Source organism: Tenebrio molitor, chromosome 6, assembly GCF_963966145.1.
Source record: "Tenebrio molitor chromosome 6, icTenMoli1.1, whole genome shotgun sequence".
In the NCBI taxonomy this organism is placed as follows: domain Eukaryota; kingdom Metazoa; phylum Arthropoda; class Insecta; order Coleoptera; family Tenebrionidae; genus Tenebrio; species Tenebrio molitor.
Window position 1 is genome coordinate 18,573,718 of NC_091051.1, and position 27,721 is coordinate 18,601,438.

General features: G+C 34.9%; 3 protein-coding genes across 3 annotated transcripts in view; 1 reads left to right on the forward strand and 2 right to left on the reverse strand.

The window, feature by feature from the left end:
* Window positions 1-17,648, reverse strand: part of Mob2 (MOB kinase activator 2) — a 30,381-nt gene extending 12,733 nt beyond the window's left edge. Inside the window, exons 1-2 of the mRNA XM_069050526.1 lie at window positions 17,271-17,648; window positions 16,726-16,892 (exon numbers count right to left, since the gene is read on the reverse strand). Coding sequence (XP_068906627.1) covers window positions 16,726-16,892; window positions 17,271-17,275 — 172 coding nt within the window. The 5' untranslated portion in view covers window positions 17,276-17,648. The remainder of the gene's footprint in view (window positions 1-16,725; window positions 16,893-17,270) is intronic.
* Window positions 17,649-17,834: 186 nt separating this feature from the next.
* Cep97 (centrosomal protein 97kDa) lies at window positions 17,835-22,770 on the forward strand. Its single transcript, XM_069050514.1, has 13 exons — window positions 17,835-18,118; window positions 18,186-18,340; window positions 18,390-18,650; window positions 18,703-18,899; window positions 19,054-19,137; window positions 19,184-19,380; window positions 19,438-19,506; window positions 20,531-20,713; window positions 20,775-21,066; window positions 21,376-21,669; window positions 21,723-21,942; window positions 22,003-22,140; window positions 22,195-22,770. Exons 1-13 carry the CDS (start codon window positions 18,115-18,117, stop codon window positions 22,450-22,452), a joined length of 2,352 nt encoding a protein of 783 aa, XP_068906615.1. The 5' UTR covers window positions 17,835-18,114; the 3' UTR covers window positions 22,453-22,770.
* A 497-nt stretch (window positions 22,771-23,267) lies between these two features.
* On the reverse strand, window positions 23,268-27,304 carry Cyp40 (Cyclophilin 40). The gene is made up of 7 exons (XM_069050519.1): window positions 27,169-27,304; window positions 27,010-27,112; window positions 26,822-26,959; window positions 25,765-25,871; window positions 24,722-24,910; window positions 24,295-24,669; window positions 23,268-24,241 (listed from the first exon to the last, which is right to left on the reverse strand). Exons 2-7 carry the CDS (start codon window positions 27,083-27,085, stop codon window positions 24,023-24,025), a joined length of 1,104 nt encoding a protein of 367 aa, XP_068906620.1. The 5' UTR covers window positions 27,086-27,112; window positions 27,169-27,304; the 3' UTR covers window positions 23,268-24,022.
* Window positions 27,305-27,721: the final 417 nt, after the last annotated feature.

Genomic DNA, 27,721 nt, shown 5'->3' on the forward strand with positions numbered 1-27,721 from the left:
GTAACAAATTGTAAAAGTGTCTGTACACATTTCTGCTCAACCTTTGTATTACTAACTACAAACATAAAATTTAGGTCACAGTTAAAAATCATTTTTGTTTAATTTAATTAAAAACTTTGACCTTCCTAAAATCTGACCTACGGCAATGCGTTAACAATTTAAATTAAAACGTAGCACAACAAAAATACATAGTATATTATTATACGAGTTTTATAAGATGCTTGATTGTGACACGAGTTGATTGGGGCACAACGAACGCAGTGAGGAGTGCTCCAACAGAACGGGTGTCATAGTGCGTCGGAGTGTAATATTACTACAGGTACTTAGCGGTACAATTAACCGCCCACCCGCTTTGTCAAATATGTGTGCTTTATGAATCAAATTTTAGGGACAAGGAAAAAGCATCAAAAACGGCTTAATAATCAATCTACTGTAATACATAAATGAGATAAATCAAATAAAAATTCTGATGAATTGATTTATTTGAAAATAGTTAATAAAATTTTGGTGGGCGGTTAATTTTGCCGCTGAGTATATTTTTTCTACTTTGGTCGCATTAATTTGATTAAAATTGAAAAATCTAATTATGAAATAATCTAGGGATTTTTGTGGCATGAGTTTGGTGGCATTTCTGTCAAATTTATGTCGCTGGAGATGCCGCACGCCGGCGAGCGTGCTATTACAGCAATACCAAAGTACTGTAGTTTCAATTTGGTTGTAGGTCGTAAAATTGTATGGTACTTTTAAGTTAAAGATCTTGCGGGGCTTATAAATCCTAGTTTACCACTAGCAGGTAATATTTTAAGCAGGGTTGTATTGTACATTTGGTATATTTGCATTGTACGGCAAACGGCACGCGCCGCTTCCTAACCTTTTCAAACCCAACCATTGTGCCCGTTAATCGCTCATAATATCCAATAAAATTTTACGACCTACAACCAAATTGAAACTACAGTAATACTATTGGGAGCATGGATTTCGGGCAGCAACTTATGTAGTCGTTTTCAGTGACATCCGTGCTGTCACTATGACAGTACGTTGGCATTACTTGCTGTTTCAGTTTAGTAATTTTGAATTTACTGATTTGGCATTTTATCTTGACGCGGCAAAATGACAAATTCAAATGATTTTCTATAATTTCAAACAAATCAAAGAAAATATGTAGTCTGATTTGGATTCAGAGGATGACCTAGTTTAACCATGTTTTGATGTTTCACGAAATAGCAATTTTCTTTTACCATAACCTCAATTTCTTGTTTGACAATTTTTTAACTAGGATTTGCTTATACCCTGGTTATGAATTTGTGTGTACAGTCTGCATCAACATATTAAAAATGATAGTGACAGCACGGATGTCGTTGAAAACGACTATGTATATGTCATCTAAAAAAAACCAATGTAGTCTAAGCTTTATTGTCATAAATGTCATAATTAATTTTGACTGAACTTCAAAATAAACTGTCACAATTGGACAAAGGACTTTTCAGAATTGATGAATGCAATTTGTCAGAATGATATGTGACAATAGTAGATATTAAAATGAGGTTATTAATACGTCTAGCACCTAAAGCCTATTTCACATCTTATATCAAGTCTGCCCGAAATTCCGTGCTCTCAATAGTACATACTATGGCGGCGAAAACATTTTGGCCGTCACTTTCTTGACATTCAAGTAAAGTGTAAATAAACCTTTAGGAATCGTAACCCCACTTTCGATTCTTGTCATTTTGACAATCAATTTAAACCGTTTGCAGCACAGATATTCCAAAAATCCGACATGAATAAACAAAATTAGAGCAATCGTACATACTCGTAGATAACCTGAGGTAAACGTTCTGTGTAGTAGAAATGACAAAATCATTTTGAGTTTTGAAATTTACCACCCAAAAAATAACGTTCATAATCAAGACGGTTATCATGATGACAATAAAGTACGGATTACAATTTATTTTATTTTTTTTTTTAATTGACAGACAATGGCCAAAATTTATTTTTTGGCCGGCATAGTACAAAAAAAAAACAAAAACAGTTTCACAAAAAGTTTCCGTTGTGACACTACTTTTAATTTCACAGACTCACTTTATGATACCAAAGTAGAAAAAATTACTTTAGGCAAACGAAAAACATAAACAATTTCGGGAAAAATACGTTTATCGTCTAAAGTGTTAAAATTTTCTAATTGATTAATAGTGTTTGAATTAAAATAATCAATAACTAAACAGGACACTCAAGATTAAATATGTTTGAGTAAACGAATCCAAGTTAGTCAATTCACTTATCAAGAGGAACAAGAGCAATTGAATCAGTCCTCAAATTACAAACATGTATTTTTCGTTTGTTAAATTAAAGATGTATTTCAATTAATATGAGATTAGATACTTACTTTTCAAGTACATATAGGTTTTGATCTGCGATAACAATGTGCGTTTTCCAAGTAAAAAATATATTTTTGTGCAACCGTACGCCTTCGCATACCTAAAACAAGCCACGAAATCCAATTTCGCGGCCGTTGCTTTCAACAAGGGTCGAGTAAATGTCATATTTGATACAACAGCGCGTGAGGCAGTAAGGAAATAACAACCCTCGTAACAGCTCGTAAGGCATTATTTTATAGTAATTAGTACGAGTAGTACTCGTATAGTAAATAGTTTATAGTAATTTTCAGAAACTACACATTCTTGGGGAAAAAGATAAAATCTGTTATCAATTTGATTTTTCGGTTGCAAAACACGTGTTTATTTTTCGATATAATTCTCAAATTGTGTAACAATTTTCCTAATTATGTAATATAACAAGTTAGCTTTGAGTATCAGATTTGGCGTTAAGCTAATAAGTGGTGCACTTTTTTTACACCACCAAAAATGATAGTCCACTTTATAAAAAATGCAATAACTCATGGGAAAAAAACACTATTTGCCAGAAATCCTAACTAGTGTAGCAAAAGGGTATCCGTTTTTGTCAGAGTTCTAAAATAAAGAAGTCACGTGTCTACGTGATGTGATCATTGGAAAAAATCATGTCTACACATCCCCTAAATAATAATCAGTCATTTAAACTTTTCAGTCTGTATCGACCTATAACAACGTTTAATGAGCATTACATTTTTTTAAATATATATTTTTACAAGGCCCAAATCGGAGTTTCCCAGGAATATTCCGGGGAATCTGCTAAGAATACACATGACCTCCAACTCTCGCCTCTATAACCGATCATAAATCGCGTAGGAATAATAATTAATACCTACGTCAGGTGGTAACCCTGTAACTTACGTAATTTGTACTATTGGTTCTGTGACATCAATCGACAGATTTGCTATTTTCAGTGATTTGTGTCGCATATAATGTTGTAATTAGTGCCGCAGTCATAACAATTATTGATAAGAAGCGCGTACATTTTTTTTTTGATTTGCGTTATCTAATCGTATAAGGTTCGTAATTAATAAATGTTTTGTAAATCGTACTAATAAAATAGCTTTCTTTGAGTAAGGCATCCAAAAGGAATTGTTAAGACGCTTCAAGTCGTAATCGTTTTATCTTCTAGCTAAATTTATCCGTATAACTTGCACTTAACGGCCGAATTTTTATACCCCTGTTGATTTTGTAAATTTCCTTAATTACCGATCGGTTGGGGCATTAGTCTAATTATAAACGTGAACTGTAAACATTTTTCTTTTAAAGAATTTTAAGAATCAAGCGATCCAAGAACGGCGTCTGAAGAATCGTTTTTCAATTTATAGACGCTCTAATAAAAGAAAATCAATTTCTTTAGTCCAAAAATAAACCTTCAAAAGAGAATCAAGTTTCATCGATCCACTCTATAATCATCTCATCATGTTATAATATGTTAGTGGTGTTTTTTCTTCCCACGACATTGTTAACAGCAACGAAACTGTTCCGGGCGCTTTTGAATTGGGTCAATCCAAAAAGTGGACGTGTTGGAAAACGTACATATTGACCAACAAGATATAAAAAGTTTTTCCAATGGTTATTGACAAAATGAAACCGACGTGCCAATCAATGTCCGATTGTGTTTTTAGAAATACCGTGCCCTGTCTGACCATTCCAACAAATCGACACTAATTGATTGCAGCTCCAGAAATTTGTGAGGGTAACAGTACCCCCTTTGAAACAATTTTTATCGAGATATACATATTTACATTCTAATGTTCGTTAAAGAAGTCACAAATTAGTTTAGAAAAACGTGAGTCAGTGGCGCTATTATTACTGGTGATATCGAAACGGAGTTAAACAGGGACGCTGACTAAATTTCCCGCTATTAATGTGTAAGAGATGAAAACCACATCTCTTGGTAACACAACGAACAAGTAACCTAACTGCTTGGGAATAACTATGGAAAAAATCATTCGTGAAATAGTACATTCTTCAACGAGCGTATAAAGATGGCTATTATTCAAGAGGATGAAAATTGCAACACGAGCCGTAGACGAGTGGTGGAATCGTCCGGGTGAATAATAGCCATTATACGGGAGTTGAAGATTACGACTATACAAAGAAAAAACGATCTTTGAAAAATGAATTTACTTTTTACTCGAAATACGCGATGCGCGATTTATTCTTTACAAACGCATCCGATTGGCGATCTGCCGTTGTAAAATGAAAATACGAGGGATGTGATTGGCCGACAGCCGTGGATTTCACTATATTCTATCACGCGTCGTGGCATTGATATGATTCTTTTATTGAATATCCAAGAAGACTGCATTCATTCTTTAATAGTCGTGAAGAAAAATATATACTTAAAAGCCTTCACATTTTGAAGAAAATAAAATGTAGGAGTAACAAACATTTAAAATAATTTAAAATTAAGGAATAAAGAAAACAACATATATTTTGTTTTCCCAGTATGCCAACTACATATTATTATATCAAACAGAATAACTATCCCATATTTTGTGAACAACTTTCCTGACACTTATATTGAGAAAATAAAAAGTTTATATCAGATCCTGTGACAGCGATTGTGATAAAAAAAATAGAACTGAAGTCAAGTAATGTGGATTTATGACGGCAGTGACTACAGATTTCTTTTAAATGGGTTAATAAATAAAAATATGTCTGAATCGGGTTTCACGCTCTTTAGTTTTTAGAACAGTAAAAATATATTATACCTACAATTTTTAGACAAAACTCAAAACTAGCGTGTTAATTTATCGATCTATTTATGTAGACACACCATTAATCTGATTATGTTATAATAGGAAAGGCAATACTGCGCTCTCCCTTGGGATTTGCGCTTTTAAAATTACATAGAAATGTCCGCATTGGGCAATAAACCGAAAAAAATAATTTTTCCCTTGAAAGAATCGGTCTCTCCAGGGTAATTCCCTTGACTGTTCTGTCGAAAATGCTTCTTTCAACATCATTTACGACATTCTGATATTCGAACTCGTGGGGAATCGCCCAAATGACACAGTAGCTATACAAACCGCAATACTCTTGTAGATCTGTAAAATATTACAACTTTTGTGAGGCTATTAACAATGTAATACCACGTTTTAGCACCTTTAGCACATCAAGTAAATTGACTAAAATATTAATTTTCACAACCTGACCTGATGTTACACGCTCGAAGAAACAGAAAGATAACTAAACTCTCCACGTAGGACCGATCCAATCAATTTTAACCAGAAAAAATATGAAAACAAAATAAAAAATTGTTGATACTACTATAGCGGCCACGGAATTTTGGCCGTCACTTTCATGTCAATTCAAAAAAAATGGATGTAGTCCATGCTTTATTGTCATTATGATTGACTTTTGGAATTGACATCTAAAAATTTGTCACTGTCATACTTCATTCAAATAGTTGCGAACATGGCACCAATACCCTATTTTAATAAAGTGCAGATAAATAATATCCCTGTTCCAAGATGGTCTATCACATTCTAAAATTTCGGAACGTTTGGGTATAGGAAGAAGCACGATACCTAAGTGCAATTATTAAAAAATGGAGGCAAGATCAAACAGTGGAACGACGTCCAGGTTCCGGGGGACGTCGAATGTCTATACGTAATCAAGACGAACAACTTTTAACTGTGATACGAAACAGTCCTTTTACTACTGCTACTGCAGCAGTGAATATTAGTAATTTCCCGGGCTCCGTCAAAACCTCACGTCGTCGTCTGAGGAATACTGAACTTCGAAACCACGCAGCTGCTAGGTTGTGTTCTCAGACGAAAAGGTCTTCCAGTCGTCGCACAATGGTCGTGTTAGGGTGTATAGACCACGAAACAGCCGATATGATGAACGCTACGTTTAACCGACCGAGCGATTCGGTCGCTTTTCTGTTAACGTATGGGGGTGGATTTCTGCTGTTAGTCCTGGGGTAATGCTCCATGTAGAAGAGCGGTTGAACTCTGTCGTTTATATTAGGATCCTGGAAAATGTGATGCGCCCTTCAGTGACTAGGGTTTATCCCAATCAAAACTTTATCTTTCAGCAGGACAACTGCTCCGTACATACGTCTCATAGGGTAGCAACATGGTTCCAGGATCAAAATATAAACGTCCTCGCCTGGCCCAGTCGTAGTCCAGATGTGAACCCGATAGAGAATATGTAGGGTTTTTTGGTAAGGCATTTGCGAAAACAGAGACAAATTTATCGTAATAGACAGGAACTCCTTACTGCGATCACTGATGCATGGCACGCGTTACCTCAGGACTACATTAGAGATCTATGCCTTTCCATGCCCAATAGACTAAGAAAAGTTTTAGACGCAAATCGGGCAGTTACAAAATACTAGTTTCTTTGCATGTTTCTAATACCTACCTATTTATTATGTTTTTATTTTATTTTTATATTTATCATCCCTACCTATTTACGCTTTCTTTCTCTTTGTCAACATTAGGTTAATAAAATATCATTGTTTGATCGTTTCTTAAAGTAGCTTTACAAGATATCGCATTATGTGCAGGAAGGCATGTTTGTGCTTATTTAATGAAAGGCGTTATGCAGCACATGCGCACCTGCGTTAGGGTGCACAGATTTTACCGAGACTACAGAGAGCTAAGATTCAAGAAGATCCAAGAAAGTCTTGTCTTGAATCCGAGGGGAATGAATCTTTTTGCCTTATTCCTGCATATACATGTAAATATGTGTGTGTCTGACTTGTTGCAGGCAATGAGGAAGCGCGTTTTCATGCAAGTCAGTCAGCGTCAAAATGACAAGTCTTGAAATAGCAGAAAGTGAGGTTAGGAATACGTAAGGGCCGCTTTACATCTCATGTCAATGGAATGACAAGTGACGGCCAAAATTCCGTGGCCGCAATTGTACCAGATACCACAAGTAAAAAATATTTTTAGAAAGGTTATTACAAGTTGCTTCTGACGTGTAGAATACATACTTATACTTAGTTGACTTCGATTATTATTTGTGGCAATAAATAATAAATATTACAAATACTTTTCTTTCCTTGCAATAATGTCAAGTTTTCAACAATTTAAAAACGGCAATCTTCTTGATTTGGTCAAAATTTTGAGGTTTTTTTTATTTATTTAGATACATAAATTTTAATTTTGATTTGTTGTAAAATTGGATAGTTGAATGTTCAACATTTTTAGAAAAATGACAAGTAATGTAAATATTTGACAAACTATGATTTTCGTAAAAAAAACCCAGCACATACACCTATGTTTGCCCAGGTGAATATCATTTAAAAGATATAAAGTTTACAAAGAACCGTTGTGAAACTTATCAATTGCAGTTCCTTCAAAGTGGATAACAACTTATCTTCGTACTATGGCGGACAAAAAATGTTAAACGACTTGTTATTCCTTTGACATATAAATGTAAAACTGGCTTTATGGTCAACTAACCTCATTTTTTATTTTTGCCTTTCTTGTCATGTCACCAGTGACAGATTAGTCAATCATAGATTAACACAAAAATTTTGGTGTGCCTATGTCGGCTCACGAATGGTGAACGTGGATGAATCTTAATCGTTTCGTCTTTGCCGTCGAAATTGCGAAAGTCGCTGCAGCCCCTAGGCCATCGAGTGGTGTAGAATGTAAATACGTACCTATCTATATAGTTCTTAGAGGTTTAGCATCAACACAAAATCAGGAATGTCTTCGTCATAGATGAAACCAAATTTAGTTCTATTTACGTCAAGACAGAACGACCCAACAGGTTGTATTTTGGTACGCAAATATCAAAAAATTCAAAGCAGAGATCAATCCACAATACTAACAAATTATAACATTTATTTATTAAACTTAAAATTAAAAGTTTAAAATAAAAAAAACTTTACTAATAAAACTGAAGAAGTCAATATTTGATCATTGCTCCATTTTGTTGTACAACCAAGAGCAATCTATTCCTCATGGACAGGCACAGATTTCGGTGACAGTTCGGGGGTGCCTCGTTCTGTTCCACGGAAGACACCCGCCTTCTTCCAGAACCTGTACGCCGAACCACCGTCCCAGTGTGTTGCCACTTCCGCATAATGGCATGGATAGTGACCTTCGATAACTCTAAATTCGTCGAAATTTGCCCATACGACATACCTCTCTGGTGAAGGGTTACTATTTTGGCTTTAGTAAATTCAGATACGGCTGGCTGTATCACTAAATTATTATTATAAACTTGATAGACGTTTACTTCAAAACGTCAATTTTTCGATTTAATTTATAAACGTCATAATAACAGTAAAGGGCAGCTTACAATGACATTTTTGATATGCCAAAATTTGATCGTTCAAAATTTTTTGTCCGCCATAGTACATTCACAGTATTTTCAATTGTTTAAGCTTTTCATTTGATACCGTACTATTGCGGGCAAAAAAAGTGGGACATCAACGTCATTGTCTTGACTTTCAATGTGAAACAACCCTTATCTGATTCTAACCCTACTTTGAATTGATTGACGTTGTCATTAAGTATTGTAGGTTGTAGGGAATGATTGTAAGTAAGCACCTAGTGAATATTTATTTAATGCAAAGTTCCAATTAAAATCTACCTTTATCAAAAGAAGGGGGCATTTGGAAAAGGAAAATAGGAGTATAAAATAAATTTTTAAACTGTCAGCTGGAATAGTGTCAAAAAAATGACAATAAAGCTTGAACTACATCGAATTTTTCAAAACTGATAGAAATTTGATGTCCCACTTTTTTTGCCCGCAATAGTACATCCCGCTCGAGTAAATTCAAGGCGGTCTAAAGTTACAGGCCAGGACACTGGCTACGTTGCCACATTCTCTGGTAGGCCATTCCATGACCTGCGATTTAGGCAATAGGGAGAACAAAATTGTTATATTTAAGTTGCAAAATGCCCACCTCGCGTTAGTTTATAACCAAACAGTTTCAATAGCCCGGAACGCAGCAGAGCATCTGAAATAGTATCAGTAATGAGCACCGTTATTTTTCTGTCCCCAAGGTGGATTTAAACTGTATATTACAATGCGATAATGCATTTTTGAACTGTCACAAAATTAGATCACTCATATTTGACAAATGCAAATTCAATGACAGGTTTAGTGGATTTCGAATTTTTTCACCAAATGTTGGTGAAGCAATGTTGCCAGACTGTGGTAGGCCATTCCATAGCACACTGTCTTTGGTCAGTGTCATGGCCTGGTAAATGAAGATCGCCTTGGTAAATTTCATTATATCACTTGCATTTCTTACACAATATGAACAACAACAAAAAAAGATAAGGGGTGGCTATAGAAAACTAAACATCTGAAAACGGACGGCGTAGCTTCAATCATATCCACATAACAGTGGTGATGAAGAGAGGAATAATTATCCGCTCCTTGAATAATATACTATTATGATACACACAAAAATATATTTTTTGTTTGACACTGTCAGAATTTGAGAATTTTCTCCTGTGTGAACGGATTTTGATAAATGTCACAAGTTGTCAAAACGAAACGTCAAGCTAATTTTAAAGATTTTAAACGATTTGGAGCCTTTAAGGGGCTTGTTCAAGAAAAAAACGTATTCAACTCGTTCGTGTGTAAATTGGGCCTTTTTTGGCACTCGTGGGCCAATTTACACACAAATAATTAAACTACTATTTCGTTCCAAAAATGTTTATCTGCAAATTAAAAATTAACCACCAAAGTAATAACTTATGACTAAACATATTTCTGAATACCGTTTGTATAGGTTGGTAGCAATACATACTTATTTCAGAATGTCTAAGGAACAAAAAAGATGCTACAATATGAATGTGGTCTGACGAATACTACAAACAAAAGCTTGATTTAGATTTTAAAAGTTGTGAATTTGAACAAAACCATAAGAGAAAGATTATCACAGTTATACTCTTAATTCCATGAATGATGGAGCTGATTCGCTTTCTTTCTCCATTTAAACTTCTCTTAATTTTTACTTCAGATATGAAATATGTATGTATGTACTATTGGTGGACATTAAAAGCTGGGACATCCAAAATTTGCTCATTGTGTATCAGACTTTTGAACTGTCACTCAAAATAAAAATTGTCATTTAAGAACTGAACCTTAACTTGATGTTTCTGACAATATGTCATTAGTATGTCATAATTTTTATAACCTTATTTATAAAAAGCCAAATTTACAGGATGTATATTTGTGATTTTTGACTTTATACAAATTTGATGTTTGTCCCAGTTTTTTATGTCCTCCGATAGTACATTAATTGAAATATTTAATTCAATTTTATTGTTCATTGATTAGATTCATTCAACAATTTATTAATTAACTAGTCCTTTATTAGAAGTCGTGACACCACTGCTTGGTCAGTCGCACGATATCCGGTCATCCATAATTTTCTATGTATTAGTAACTTAATGGAGGAAATCGATAGGTGAATTAAAAAAGTAAAAAACAGAGTGTACAAAATAAACCACGATAACTATTACTGTACAATCAACCAAATTAATCTGTTATCATTGGTAATACATATACATATTACATATACCGGGTGTAGAATGGATTTTGGTACATGGGCACTTTACGTGTAAAAGTAAAAATCCTCGGATATTGGCTCCCCTAATCATTTTAGGGCGAAGCCTTAAATACAAAAGTTGTAGTTTTAAAAATGGTTTCCAATTCATACTTTTTTTGTTTTTTAACATCTTTCGGAAGTACACAATAATGGAAAAAAGAATTGAAGAATTTGTCAAAATAGCGATAGCAGTTAAGTGTAACCCAGGTGACAACCGAACTCATTGCGTTTTGTCAAAATAGTTATTTTTGTATTAAGTGCGCATTCAAATGAGTTTGAAGTCTCGACCTGACGGTCTCGACCAAAAACTCATTCTCATGCCCCAATAAAAAACAATCATCACTATTTTATCGATAGATTTTTCATATTTAATTTTTCTTGTCTAACAGAACCAGAAGGTGTTAGAAAAAAATTAGAAAAGGATTTAGATACATTTTTTTTACTCTACAACTTTTGTATTTAATGTTTTGTTGGAAAATAATTAGGGGAGCCAATATCCGAGGATTTTTACTATTACACGTAAAGTGCCTATATACAGAGTGTCCCAGAACTGGCTCCCCAGAGAAAAAAGGGAGCCTTAGGGCGAATATATTAACGTGTATTTTGAAGAAAAAAAGTCCTATCTCAAATGATAACCGAGAAAAGACATTCTGAAGTTGACCAATTAGAGTTGACCATCATTAAAGTGGAATAATCGCAATTTTGCGTTGCCTAGGTTTCCTTTTTATCCCTAAACCTCTATAATTCTGTCCATTTGATTTGGTCCACTACATTTATTAGAATGATTGTTTACGTCAGTTTGACATTTGTTATAGAATTTCGCTGCAATATTTAATTCAAGTGTATCATTTAATATGTATTCTTCCTCTGAGTACGTAGATATGATTCTAATACTTTTGCACGATGTGGGAACAATGCACGTGAAGCAGTAAGGTTGTACCGTGAACAATTTCCGCAAAGACAAAATCATCCGGATCATAAAACAATCCTGAAATTAATCGCTCGGAGTCGAGAATCGGGTCAAATGCAGCCAGTTCGAAGAAAAGTTGGGGGTGCTCCAAGAAATGTAAGGACTGTCGAGCACGAGGAAGCCGTATTCCTGTCTTTGAGGAAGACGGCACCCGGAGTATTCGAACAGTTTCTCGTGAAATGGGTTTATCCAAAAGTTCGGTGCAGAGAGTTCTAGCTGATAATAGGAGGCATCCGTACCACTATACACGAGTACAACATCTTCTGCCAGAGGATTATCCAATTAGGCGAGACTTTTAACTATGGTTAATAAACCAAAACGATGCTTCACACTTCTTGTCACGGATACTGTTTTCTGTTGAGTCGCTATTTTGCCGGTAAGGTTGTTCCAATTATCACAACCTTCATATCTGGGCAGAGGAAAATCCAAGAGAATAATTTCTCAGAGGTTTTCAACATAGGTTTTCTGTTAATTTGTGGACTGGGCTATTGGGCGATCGTTTGGCAAGTATAAGCGTGGTGGATCCTTCCATTTGTTAAAATTCCGAATCCCCGGCTCTAGATTGGACCGTTTGAATTCCCCGCAAGATTAACGGGGGCAAGATATGCTCAGTTCATTGGAACGGAGCTACCTGATTTACTTGAAATTGTACCTCTTGCTTATCGCATAAATGACTGGTTCCAACATTTTAGCAGAAACGTTCGGGAAATTTTGGATAACCAATATCCACAGCCCTGGATCGGTCGAGGAGGACCGCATCATTGGCCTGCCAGGTCTCCAGATCTCAATCATTTATCGGCGGCCCATAAATTCAGAGGCTGATCTGAGAGTTTGAATTCGGGAGGCTTTGTTTCAGTTACTGAAGAAATGATAACTAACGCTACTACAAGAAGTTTGTTACGTAGAGCACAATTGTGCATATAAATGAATGGTGGTCATTTCGAACATCTGCTTTAACGTTGTTACCTATTTAAATAAATGGTTCTTTTTAGAATCGCCGTTTTTATTGTTTTATTTCGAATTTTGCAATTGTCAAGTCTTGATGTTGATGACAGATAAACGTCAACGAATTTTTATATCGGAAAACGTCAAAATTCCAGTTGCCCAAACATTTTATTGATTTGTGCGATATCAGAGATTTTTTGTTGTTGTTTAGCAACCGATCGGATTTTTTAGTAATACCTGAGGACGAGCTTCCGGGATTGGTGAAATTAAAAACTTTGTAACTCGGTCATTTGAGCTAGCAGAAAATTTATTTTAGTCAATTTAGAGTCTCTTTTGTTGGCGGCACATGCCTGTTTTCTCTGGGGAGCCAGTTCTGGGACACCCTGTATACTCGTATGTACCAAAATCCATTCTACACCCTGTATCTAAAATAACATTCTGAATAGACTTGTCAGTATCAAATTGAACAATATTTAAAAATCAATTTGGTCGGTGTAAAAAATATTTCGAAAAACACAATTACGAATTGTGATTATAAAATATTCTTTATCTTTTGTTTCTTATCCGACACAATTCAAAATTGAAATCAAGAACGATTTTAAATTGCCCCTCGATTTTAATTTCACCAAAACGACTGGATTATCAAATAAAATATTTAACCGTATTTTCATTTTTGTATGTAAAATATTTTTTAAAGAACACCACCAAGTTTGATTTTCCTTGTAACGTTTTCTTTTATACACAGCAAACACTGAACAATCTTGACATTTTTTTTTATTTTACAAAAATATCAAATACTTCATTTAAAATCAAAAAGGTAGACCTCTAAGAAAAACCAGCGTTAATCACATTTTAATATGTTGTTGTTTGCTTTTGTATCCTGTAAATATACGAGTACATCTTACATCTTACATTCTTGCTGTTAGACAAATTTTCACTGTCTCGTAATTAAGGATTTCTAAAAAAAACTGTCTCCAAGAGTCAATTACACAAATGGAATCGAATTGATTTTTTTTTATTATAACCTTACTATTACTGTGCACATCGCAGCCATAAACTAACTCTTATCTTTTTCTGTTGACGCATTTCTAGTTGTTTCAATCAATCACATTTTATCTTTTCACTTACGTATCCCATAAACACATATGAAGATCGTTAAAAATAGATGACTTAATTGACTAACACTAATGAAAAACCGTCGTCACTTTAAGCCAATAAATTTTGCAATCAATCACCATAAAATTACCGAATCCGATTGACTTGTTCGACAGAGACAACTAAATAATTTTGAATTAAATAGTAAATTTGTTTCAAATCATTTTAACTATGTCGGGCATTCTCGTATATCATCTGAAAAAAAGGAGAAAAGTCGAGTTTCCCACAACAATTCAAAAGATCCAGTTATGTGGATAAACAAAGAAACCGGTACGTAAAACTCGCCTTCTGTTTATCGTCTCATTACTCAGGAAGGTAACGTCGGTCCCTTTAAACCAGCTCGTTCAAAACTTGACTGACAACACCATAAAACTATTCCACAGTAAATCTTGTTTTATTTTTTTACTTCACACTTTTTTGAAAACATACAATTTATTAATAAATGGAGCCAGAGCAAGATTTTAAAAATATGTAATTGAAAATTTTCTTCACAAATTCACAAATTATTTTCAATCCTAATTCTAAGACATTCAAGCTTTCTGGAATAGATTTGTGTCTGTATTTACTGTTACCATTAACACGGCACTGAATAAGAAAAAATTAAACATGACTTCTCTCCAAATTGATGTGTACCTTACATGTGTACATTTTGATTTTGAACAGATTCTGGTAATTTATTAAAAAATAGTAGAAATTTAAAGGACGTCTATAAAAATTATTACCGAGATTGTGTAACATTGATCCATTGGACTTCGCACAATGTACGAGTACAAGTTGAATCACCGTCAATGAATCATCTATAAATTTCATTTCAATGTTACCTTTACCACATGATTTTAAAAGATTTTTTGTGTTAATTATTATTGCTGGATTTTATTTAATAGTCACAATAAGTCGTATTTAAATCTTAGGGAATATTAGCACATCTAATTTTTGTTCAACCTATTCCCTACAGTTTTTACTCAACTTTGAATCAGAATAGCAAAAAAATTAAGTGATACATAGTTGTATTAAGTTAATTACCTTACGAAAAATATGAGATTGGCAGGAACATTTTTCAGTAAAAAAATTTAAAAGATATGGTTTTGTTTTTCATCGTCCTTGGTTAATTTTACAGAAAAACATTTTGTTCCAAAACCAATAAATAGTACCCAAACATAAATAAGATAAGTCAGTTATCTAATTTACATTAAATTTTGACCTAGGAAGACAACGGAAATATTTACGTTTAAAATATATGTACTATTTACTTTGTGTACGGACGAAGCGAGTACATTTTGGAAATACAGAAGAAATTCGACAATTTCTCGTCAAAATGTATTTTCTAAAATTTCACGTATGTATATAAAAGGAAATATTATTTTTTCCCAACATCACTTATGAAAATGAGTCTCAATTTTAAATTTCTTTACAATTATTTTACTCCCCTATTTTTTTAATCTTCCGGATCTGGAGTTTCAATTAATGCAAATAACAGTGTTTTAAATATTTATATTAATAAGTAGGTAGTAGATTGTTAAATAAATTTTCCTCACTAGTAAGTTTACTTTCTCTATTTTCCTCACTAGTGATGCAAACGCCTATTTTCCTCACTAAATTGAGTGATGAAAGTATTATTTTCATAAGCGATGTTGGAAAAAATGCATTTATTGGAACTGAAACTTTTGAATGAATTTCGATTTAAGTGGTAGCCTTCAATAACAAATTTAACAATTGTAGCTTTCTATTGGCAGAAATGTTCGCAACCGTAAGTAACACCATATAAAAAAGACTTAATCAATACAGAAAATTATTTGGAAATTTGACTCACATTGCTGAAAGAAATTGTGAACATTCACTAGTGCAAAAAAAAATGTGATTTTATTAAAAATCGACGTTACTCTGTCGCACATACGATTCTTCGTTAATGAATTTTATTCGTTTTATTTACATAGGTTTGAATCAATATTACATTAAATCAAAAAGTTGAACATATTTTTAAAAAATGGTTCCAGTCGTAAAAATACATTTTTGTTGGAAAAGACAGCACAAGTCTTTGCTTTGAATGAACTAAAAATACTTTTATTCAATTTACAATTTGCATCACATGTTTGTAATAAATTGTGGCTAGATGTAATTAAAAATAAAATAATATTTATTACTTTTAAAATAATCTGAACTCTTACTTGCTTTATCATTCTCAATTATTAAGTGGATGCAAGTACTCGCTATTTGGAAAATGAACCAAAATTAATAATTATCCATTGATCACTTAATTTTCAACACTCCATTATTCATCTTTCTGTAAAAATGTTATTACACTTTTCCAAACATTTTCCGCACTCATGGATTTCTGTTAACTCTCAAACTGTGATTTTCAAAAATTAAAGCACTTTTGAACTAACAATTTTGCATAGAGGACAATTTCTAGGCCTAGGTGGAGGCTTCTAGAATTGTACTTTTTCTGTGATTTATAGTGTCTAGATATAAAAAAAGACAAACAAATCATGACTGGAACGCAGCAGTTAAATAACTGAAAGTTTCACAATCTTTGTAACAAGTGATTCAATAACTTAATTAAATTTCTTTCAAAACAATCAATACTGATTTAGTGTTTCAATTTTAGATAAGCCTGTCCTTGCATCATTGCCAATTAATACTGTCACAGTACTAATAATGCGTACAGATAAGAACTGATTGTTTTCATGATTGTTAAATTTACTTACTATGTGATGCTAGCCATTCGTTATAATCTAATCCAGCAGGCAGGTCTACTAACAACCTCATGTCCATTTCGGGCAGTTTTCTTTCGAGCACAGTGGCTTCTAGGTACAATTTTGAGTCGCTAGAAGATGACGATTCATTTCCTTCTTTTTCCTTGCGTCTTGCTTTTCTAAAAACAAAAGATTATCATAACACACAGGTCTGCTGACCAGCAAATACCTGCAGAAACAGGTGATTGTTTGTTCGGTATCTAATGGCAAAACGCGAACAGTGTCGTCGCTCTTGGCCTTACCTACCATCCGACCGAGCCACATCATAGGGGGCTCGGGGTGAATAACGTGCGTTTCAAGTTCAAATTTAATGCGATTTAATTAGGGTCGTAAAACGTGAAACCTCATAAACGCACAGTCGCACTTGTTGTGGACAAAAGTGATCTATCGTTAATTTTAATTGAAACAAGGGTCGTAAAAATTAGTAATTGCACCCCAATTAAACGATCAGATTGAAACTTCCCAGATATATCTAATCTAATCTAATTATTACTCACCCCATAAACCAGTCCACGGTGTCGCGGAGATATTCCGGTAGACGCTCCAGTTTGAACAATTCAATGCCACTTTAAAAATGATAATTAACAATTTTTCTTCGAAAAATCCAAACCAAAATTTCACTTTGGTCAGATGGATTTTCTTTGGTCTTCTCCAACCAAATAGCAATTGTCACGACTAATGCACTTTATATTTCGAATTGTATTGCACTAAACTCGACAAAACCAATACTATGCTTCACCATACGTACTTTAAACCGTTTCTATCAATAAACTTCAATCATTTGAGAAAAACTAAGTCATTTTCTTGGTTTGCAAATATCTCCATATTTATTATCTGTCACTAATGCCAACACAACGAGACCAACAAACACTCGTTAAAAACATGACACTGCTTAATACTAACAAATTATTTACCTCGCCTAATCCATTTCAATGAAATTATGTAAAACTCCGAATCATGGAAGATTTCCTAGTTCAACTCTTAAAGTATTTTAATTGAAAAATTGATTTTAGGTGTTGTTATGTTGGCTATTGTTATGCGTCATGTCAACTGTCAGTTCTTGAAATTAATTAAGTACAGTGCGCGATCTTCATTGTTTATATTAAAGTAGTGTACTTAAAATTCCACTGTGATACACCAAATTTAACTTCATGAAAGTTCAAAAACTTCTATTTCAAGATTTTAACACTCTGCATGAGTTTTTCCTTGATGAGAAGAATCATCTGTTCGGTGGTGCCCTACAGTTAGTCTTGGATACCAAATTGTCAAAGTTGTCAAAATTCAGCAATGGTTTTCAAATAAAAGTTTACAGTCTTGGACAATGTTTATTATTTGATATAAATGGGTAAATTATTGATTTTTCCCTTCACGTTCTTTTCGAACCAACTAATTTGTTCTATGTTGGTTTTTAGAGGAATTATCTGACGTATTGGATTTGTCAAATAAGAAGCTCAAAAAACTCAATAAATGTTCACCTCAAGAAACTCAAGTAGTAACGAATTTAATACTCGATGATAACGAACTTCAACGTTTGGACAACATTGACTCATTTTTTAAACTACAAAAGGTACAGTGATACTTATTCAAGATTAACTTTAAAAAAGGGGGCCTTGTAGCTTTCTGCTGTGAGAAACCAACTACTGCGTATGTATGGAGTGTGCAGACTTCATTCTTTACATACTTTGAATCTCGCTCATAATGGAATACTTACAATAGAGGGCTTAAAGGAGTTGGTTAATTTAAAATGGCTTTGCTTAGCAGGGAATAGTATAAAGACTATTGAACATCTAAATACTAACATCAATTTAGAACATTTAGATTTGTCCCAAAATAACATTACTCATGTGAGTGACTTGTCTTTTCTGAAAAATCTGAAGGTATGGTTATTTCTGTGTGAATTAACGATGTAGTTATTTATTTTGTTTTTAGGAGCTTTTACTGCATAATAATAAAATTAATCATTTAAGACAAAGCGATCGTTTTCTACCTGTTAGTCTAACTATTCTAACTTTAGCTAACAATAACATTGAAGATTTAAATGAAATTTCTCAGCTAGTTAATCTTGTCAATCTTACAAGTATTTCCATTGCTAACAATCCTTGTGTTAACATAGGTAATACTATGATGTATCCTTTAGGTGATTGCTTATTCCACTTGTGAACTTCTCTACGTATGAAATAAAATCTATACAAAAATAAAATTACTGTAGAGAGTTCATAGTGGCATATTCTGCTACTAAAATGTTTTGTAAAAGTTATACTTTCCTTAATAATTGTGCAGTGGTTTTGACTACCGTCCATTTGTTATTAATTGGTGTTTAAATATTAAAACTATTGACGGTTATGTTGTCGATGCTATTGAAAGGTATATGTCAAATTTTTCTTTGGACACATTTACATGTCAGTTTTAGTTTGAGAGCCGAGTGGTTGTATTCTCAAGGACGCGGACGGCATTTCAGAGTTGGGGATCAAAAAGATCTTGTACAGTATTTGGCAAGTGTGTGTCCTTTAACAGGAGAAACTTTAGAAACGGAGGAGGATAGGAAGTTACGTCTGATCTTAAGTAAAGCTCAGCACCATCAGCAGCAATTAAGAGAACAATCATTTGGTAATTTCAGATTGAATTATTACTTTCAGTTTGTTCCTTATTTGGATATATTTTTAGAATCTCCCAATCCATCACCTTCAAGCAGGAAAAAATTGCAGGGTGCTAAACATTCACCAAGATTAAATTGTAAGTGTTTTTATTATAATTTTTTTAAGTAAGTTTAATTGATCATACATTGATTAAAAAAAAGGAAATTTTGCAAAAAAAATCGGTGAACTACTTCCTTCATCTTTATCACGAACATCGATGGTAGAAAAGAACCACTTGCTAATTCTACTCGGTTTTCGACCGTATTAATTCCTGTTTCGTCCATCAGGAAGAAATTTATACTTCAGTATCACTCTTTCCAAATTCGCAAAAAATTGTTTTTTAGGCACCCTAAATGAAAAAGGTAATTTTACGTACATACTCCCAAGCGGACGAAAAGTAACTCTTTTTCGGCCGCACTTTTCTGGTCCCGGACCGTGGCGCCATCTGTTGGTCTGTTTAGTAAGTTAACGACGAAACCTATAAAATCGAGTAAACCGACTGAAAACAAAAGAAAAGTTGACAATTATTTTATTTGTCCGAAAAAGTGTTGTATCGTTTATTTCTGGTGCTTATTTGGTGCATAATAAGAAAATGAACATTCAAGTAATCGATAGCAACAGCGTGATGAAGAAATGTAATACAACAGCCAAAGTGATGTATAAATGTCTAATACGCCGCCGGACATCGCAGATGATAAATGCAATAATTGTCCTGACACCATAAATTATGTAAATAAGTCATTGTATTGCAAATAGTAAATTTCTCGTTTTGTTGGCAAGCGGAAAACAAATACTATTAAAAAAATTGTCAATATGTATTAATAACTGTATTTACATATTTGAAAAAAGTAGATACAAAATAAATTTGTAATTTTCCAATGATGTTTTTTGCTTTGTAGTTTGTGCGGTCGCTTAAAAAATGCAATGTGCACCTCGGCCAAAAAGTGCCTTTTGTTCTGGCCTGTTTTCAAGTTTCGACTATAAAACCCAAACTCGGACAGTTTTTGGTCTTGATACACAAATACATAACTATTACATGAGACAAATTTTGTACATTTTCACGAGACCAGTAGAATTTGCATGCGTAGCAATTATTTAGGAGAATATCTTCCCATTTCTAGCTGCTCGGGCTGGCAATAAATTGAAATCCCCGGACCGCATGTCGTCCAGTTGCTACGGAAATGCCAATGTCATGGAAAATTCGAGCATCATGAGCCAGAGTTTGGACCCGACCATCTTGAGACAAAGCGTCGCTCCATCCAAAACCATCGCAGACAATCCGACACCGATGGAAAAGTGTCTAGGTAAGTTGAATCGTAAATCTCAATCTGTCTTCATTGAATTGCGAGTGTTTTCAACCAACAGACGAAGAACCGGTTAACAGTCCCCTTCAAGCATTATCTAAGATGATGCCAGTCCCGGAATCTCTAATGAGTCCAGATTACCGTCCGGCACCAATAGTTGGTAAATCTCACGCAGTGACAACATTCGCTGCAACCAACAACAAGAACAAAATACCACAAACCACTCGTTCCCCGAAATTGGCAAGGAATTTGCACCAGAAAAATAAGACACCTACGGTTTCCGACGGTAGAAAGAGCAATTCGCCCTCTCCAGCGCGGATAAGGAAAGTGATCAATCATCAAAATAATTCAAAGTAAGTCTTTAGCAGTAGTCACTTCACTCGACTAAGTTTATAACATACAACACCCTTCAATTGTCACCGAATGAATGAATAAACCAGAACAGTACAATAGCCCCTCAAATTTTATCATTTCGGCAAGACCGTTGAAGGGTGATGATATCGAAGTCCAACCACAGACGGGAGCAGGTTCCGGACATTATACAGTACCATTTTGAAGAATGGTTTAATGCTAAAAACAAATAGTGCATAGGGTCGTAAAAAGTCTTGTTTTTGATCGGTGCACTTTATATCATCTGATAACGTGTTTGAAATATTTTGCAGCAAACAAGAAAACTGCAACAAAACATCTTCAATCCTTCGAAAATCTCTGAGCAGCGACGACGAATCGGAGGTGTGCGTTTCTAAACTGCAGATGATACAGATGAGAGCTGAAGAGAAGCGGATGCACCAGAAAGACGCCGAAATCGTGAGCAACAGCAGCGCCGAAGACAAAGTCGAACAAGCAGCTGTGTGCATACAGAAGGTCTGGAGGGGTTACTTTACCAGAAACAGAAATAAAGAAGTGCAAGAAGTTTTCAGGACCTTGCAGGCACAAAGAGCGGGTCAATACATTCAGTGAGTGCCGCTGCTGCTCACTCAGTGCATATACAGGTCTTTAATATTTGTAGACAATTGACAAACGACATGGAGACTACGAAAGCGGCTTTGGAAAGCGAGAGAAAAATTCAAATGTTACAAACCGAAGCGATCAGCGCTCTCTGGAAACAGATGTCGGCACTGCAACCAAGTACAGGACAGTCGAGCAGCGTCAACATGACAAGCTTATCGGCGGATAACGCCGAAGTCGTTAAGGAATTAGCGAAAACTTGCACCGTTCTACAGAATCAGGTAAGGTTTTTGGGAGTTGGTTGTTTTTACAAAACCACAAAATACTTGTCTTCTTTCCAGATTCAGCAACTGCAGAATTCTATGCAGGACATCATCAAAGTGATGACGGTGTTCAGTCAGGCAGCCTCTCTAAATCCGCCACTCACCGAGAACGGAATAGCGACTCAAACGGAAATCGTGGCGGTGCACACCCCTCAAGTAAGTGAATTTGGGTTGTCCAGAGGTTGATTTTATTTTTCGTTTTCAAAAAAGGGGGACGCCGGGAAGACGTTTCCCTTTCACAAGCAACAAACGCGACCGTCTTCGCTTCCACTGCCGATAAGTCAGCGCAAAAAGGAGCCTCATAACAATTCGGTAAACTCAGAGTTGCAGCAATACGCCGATAATTTAGTCGACGGAGTTATAAAAACTGTGTCGGAAACGAAGGCCGACTGTATGGGCGATGTCGTGACGGAAATAACCGTCACGGACACCGCGAAATGTGAAGAGATGGAGAATCTATCGAACTGAAATGAAATATTTTAAGCACTAATTTTGTTATTTATGTTATTAAATTATTTTATTGTTAGAACGGAGACCGAAGAATATGGTAAAATTATTGATGTGCTATTTAAATGGTCGTGACGCAACTAAGTATTAGTAGGTTTTACTTTCACACTGTTTTCGTACTGTTTTTAGCTTTAATTATTCACAAACACAGTTAGCTTTCTTATGGAACTATCCAAAGCTTCTCTTGTGTGCATACAAGTACAAAATTTATTTAATGATTACACACACGTACATGGAAGTGATGCAATTTTTAAGCTTTAATAAATGTTGAAAGATGTAGACGCATTTTTTATTTCTAGGAGAGATTCTGCTTGTCGATAGATGAGTAGAGGTAAAGTCAAAACGAAACATTACATCACGTGGTTTGCGCAGAAGACGAATGTAGATCAGTTGAATCTAGCTTCCGTATATGACAGTGGCGGAGTCAAAAAATTTCTTTTGTTTACGCTATAGAGGAATGTTGGGGAAATGTTCTGAAGATGAGGATAGTTTTTATTATTCTATTAGAGGTTCTACAACAAAAGTAGATGACCTCGGTGTAGAATTTCTTTCATCAGATGAAGAAAATTGATTTTTGGTTAAGTTTTTGCCCCTAAACTGACCACTGTATGATATGCCCCTGTCAGCGGTAAATTGGAGAGCGCGCATCCTAAGCTCCGCCGTGTCATGTTTCGTTTTGACTTTAGCTCTACAGCCCCATTATATAACCATTTTTCTAAATATCGAGGAAACTCGATTAATGTCAATCGGTTCGAGTTAAGGGATGAAAACATGTGTTCCAATATTATCACATAATAGATTTTATTAAATACAACAGAATTTCGTAATTAAAATACAAACTTAACTAAAAAAATATTTTGAGCTTTTCAGTCGTTACAGTTACCAAATAACTTGTGATAAAACGCCTTTCCTTAATACCTCTTAGTAAAAGTTCGCAAATGTAGCTGGCGAAAATTTGACAACACATCCTTATTAAGTACCCAAATCGTGTAAAAACTAATGAACCTGCACATTACAAAAGCATCAAAAAAGACGTAAAACAATCAACGATTACTAAAGCATGACAATTCGCAACCTGCGTCAAAATTGTCACAATTAGGATTTATTGCTAATCTCACAAATTTAGATACCGAATGGAAGATTATCTAAAACAATATATAAATGAGATCATTCTCACTTCTGCAAGAACACAATATTTTTGGACCATTTGAAAATACTGATGGAACAATTTCCAATTTTTTACACTAGATAAAATGAACGCATAACATAAACTAAAATCACAAAATTTTCAGTTACGTTTCCAAAAGGGGAAACTCGACAACGTCGGCCAGTCATGTGTTGACAAAAAAAAAATAAATGATTTGGTATAGAAAAGTGCCACTTCACGGAATAAACTACTCTTCACACTATTGCAACAGCTATTGCAACAGAATAAAACAATAACATTTAACAAAGTTGGAAATATTCAAAAAGAAACAGGTAACAAGTATCACGTTTCACATTCTTTCATTCACGAGTAAAAAAAACAAATTCACTTGAATAAATTGCCATAAAATTGCTTTTCCCGCTTTAAATAACTTAACTTTTTCTTCTTGGCCATGCTTAATACTGCCTGAATGTTGTTGTCGTTCGGGAGCAGACTCGTCGCTACACCCAAATCATTCAGGGCCTTGTCGTAGTCTTTCAACGCCAACCTCGCTTGGGCTCTTCTGTAAAAAGCTTTTGCGTTATTCGAATCTTTCCTTATGACCTGAGAACAAAACAAATCAATCACAAACAAAAATATTTAACAAAACAAAATACCTCGCTGCATAAATCTATGACTTCGCTGTTTTTGTTCCTTTTTAACCTGGCAGCCGCAAGATTTAGTAACGAATTCATCCTCAACTCCTCCACGGCGTTCTTGTTTTTACTTTTGTCGAGTCCTATGAACCAGTCTATGTACCTCAGTGCTTTGATGTATTTTCGTTCAGAATCTATGTAGTTATTCTCTTTAAAAAAATAATTTCCGGAATCTTTGATTTTATTTATTGCGTTTTTGATGACTTTCTCGTCATCTTCGGGCTTCAGGTCCCAATCGTTGGGCCACGGTGGATACACGTCGTCAGTGCCATCGTTCTCTTCGATGTCCCACGGGTCTCCGGGCGCAAGTTCGCCACAATTTTCTATCGCTATGGACTGAAATTGAATTGTATGCATACATGCGTGGCCAACACTTTGTTTCACATACTTCTGACGGTACGTCGCCATCTCTCGACATGTCCGCCATCTCGACGATTATGTTAAATCCTCTTTTAACCAAGCCAAAGACTACGTTGATGCCGTCCAAGTGGGAACAAGGGACTGTGGTGATGTAAAACTGAGAACTGTTTGTGTTGCGACCGTTATTCGCCATTCCTAATAGGCCTTCTCTATCGTGCTAAAATCAAAACTAACAAAATAAGTAACATTTCTATTGTCTAGTTCAACGGTGGCCAACCTTTTTGTTCTCGAGTGCCACTTTATTTTATTAAAAATTTATTTAAAATATTTAACGTGCCACTTTTTCATTTCTGTTTCATTCTTCTGAATGATAATGCATTATGTACCCCTGCCCTACTGTTTCATCTGAATCGAATAACAAGAAAAAAGTTTTTACTTCGCGCAAGTATTGGCACCGCGGGCAAATAGTGGCACGCGTGCCGCGGGTTGGCCACCGTTTGTCTAGTTTAATATCTTATCCTAAAACTGCGGGAAGTCCGATTTCCCGCAAGCGGTGTTTTTTTTTACTTTGCAGCAGAAACAAGGGGAAATTGCATTGTAAGGTTGGTTTCGTTGGTTTTTAATCACGGATTACAATGACGTAGACAGACGAAAACGTTAATTCTATTTAAACAAAATTGACGTTTCGTTGCATTTGGAATTGTAACATTAATTCTCATTAACGCAATAAATGAGTAACAGGTCCCCGAAAATAATTATCGTTGTTTTCCAAGTGAAGATAAAGAATTTGTTCAATATGTTGTGTGATCGCGGAAGACGCCAGCGACGCTTTAAATTTTAATGATCTAGTAATCAGCGGGGAAGGTGCTACTTGCTACCATCTCAATAGTAAAAAAGTTACTAATGTTAACTTATTTACTTTTTCATTTTATTTTTTAAATATTTTTGAGTTAGTCGTTACAAAAAAATTGTTCCTAACTTTTGCGGGAAGAAATTTCCCGCATACGTTAGGTGAATGACTGTTTTGAAGTAGCGTTAAGTACACTTAAATGTTATATAAAAATTATTTACCAGAACTGAAAAATTTTCGTCATTGAATTTGTCACCATAAATGCTTTCACCTCCAGTACCATCTTGATTAATAATGTCCCCTCCTTGCACCATAAACATGGGAACCACTGCAATAGAAAAACCCGCTTTAAACAACAACAGAGTGTTTCCAATTTTTATTAAAATAGTAAACACAGTAGTTACAATTCAATCAGAATTTATCTTCTGCCTCGTCTGCCTCTTGAGCGACTTCTGGGTGCGGGTTTAGGCGGCGCGTTATTAGTGGGAGCAGGAACTAATAAATCTTTAACTTGCTCATCTTGTTTTTGTTCAGTTTTATTTGGTTCAGAATTTGTATTAGTTTCTTTACATTCGCAATCATCTGTGGCTACCGCTTTATCAATATTATTAGTCACGCCCCCACTCTTGCCTAGAGCAAAACTACTATTAATCATTTTACCAAACGTTGACAACATCAAGGGTTACAATTGCTGCAACAGCACTCCTCTGGTTCAAAAGGCATCACTTTGACCGAACAAGGTGGCTTGACACAATTTGGTTTTGCCAAACAACATTTCTTCTTAACGCAACACCTCTTGGGTTTCGAGGGACAAAATTTGCACCCGTCTACTGGTGGACAATTGGCCCACTCTTCCATTTTCTTACACTGACACTCCACGCGCGATGGAGTGTCGCATATTTCTAGCTGCCATCCACAAGGAGTACAGGATTTCTTTTTGGGAGTTTCGGAAATCCAGGCTAAACCGAACCTGCCTTTGGCAAGTTTGGGTGAGCCTTCTTTACAACAACAATGACAACAACAACCGGGACTCACCGAGCCACCACATAATGTATAGTCTGACCACTGCTTGCGTAAATTATCAAAATCTTTACGCCACTTTTGAAGGGACTCAAAATCTTGGGGGAAACATTCACCTTCAGATGTGCAATTGGCGCAATTACAGCAAGGCATTTTATGCTTGGATGAAAATATAAACGAGAATTTTGAAGCAGAATGAAATGTCAAGACAAAAATCAGCCAACTTTGTGAATTTATACGGTAAAAACCACGACTCACCTCTGTGGAAAATTGTGTTCTTGTAATGTAGAGGTTTCCCGTTTTTGCCTATTCCTTTTTCTCCCGTGCAAAGGGCTCGAAAATTTTCCACGGTTTTCGGTACTTTGTCTTTAAACAATTCTATGATAACCCTACCGGCTAAAAAGGCGGCCATATCATTATTTGTTATTGCTCAAATGACAACGAACCTTTTGCCGCATCGAATTTAATATCAAAAAACACCACCGGATTTTCTTCGACATCTTTGTGGTTTTCGCTGGTCATTGCTAATATTTCACCACACGTTATGTTCTACGACGTCAAATAATTCACTCATTGCACGAATTAATTTTGTACAAACAATTCACATATTACACAGCGGCATTATTAAATCTCTGCACCACATTTCTGTTTTTTGACATTTCCCAGTTTGACTGTTGACATTTCATCTAGTGATAATCTAGGGATTTTTGGAATTTTGGAATAAACATTATCAGAGGCGTATCTTTGGTTTTCAAAATAATTATCACTTTTTTTAATAGATTATATTATTAGGAGAAAAAAATCCAGCCGCAGCAACTTTATCTGATATAGTATATTTCAAACCAAGGTAAGAAAGTGGTTTCTTGCAGACCGCAGGCAAAGATTATAAACCGAGTCGTAGACGAGGTTTGTAAGTGCCTAAGGTCTGCAAGGACACTTTCTTAACAAGGTTTGAATACAATTTTTTTCCCTACCGGCACAACTTTGTTGAAAAAAGTCAAAAAAGATGGTTATATTCGTGATTAAAACGAAAATTTTGAGAATTGAATAGTAGGCTGTGTTATTTGTCTAATTAACTTGTCATCGCATTTGAAGATTTGAGGTTTGTTCGAAAATTTGATATAAACAGGGTAAAGTAATCTACCTACCTAGCTTATC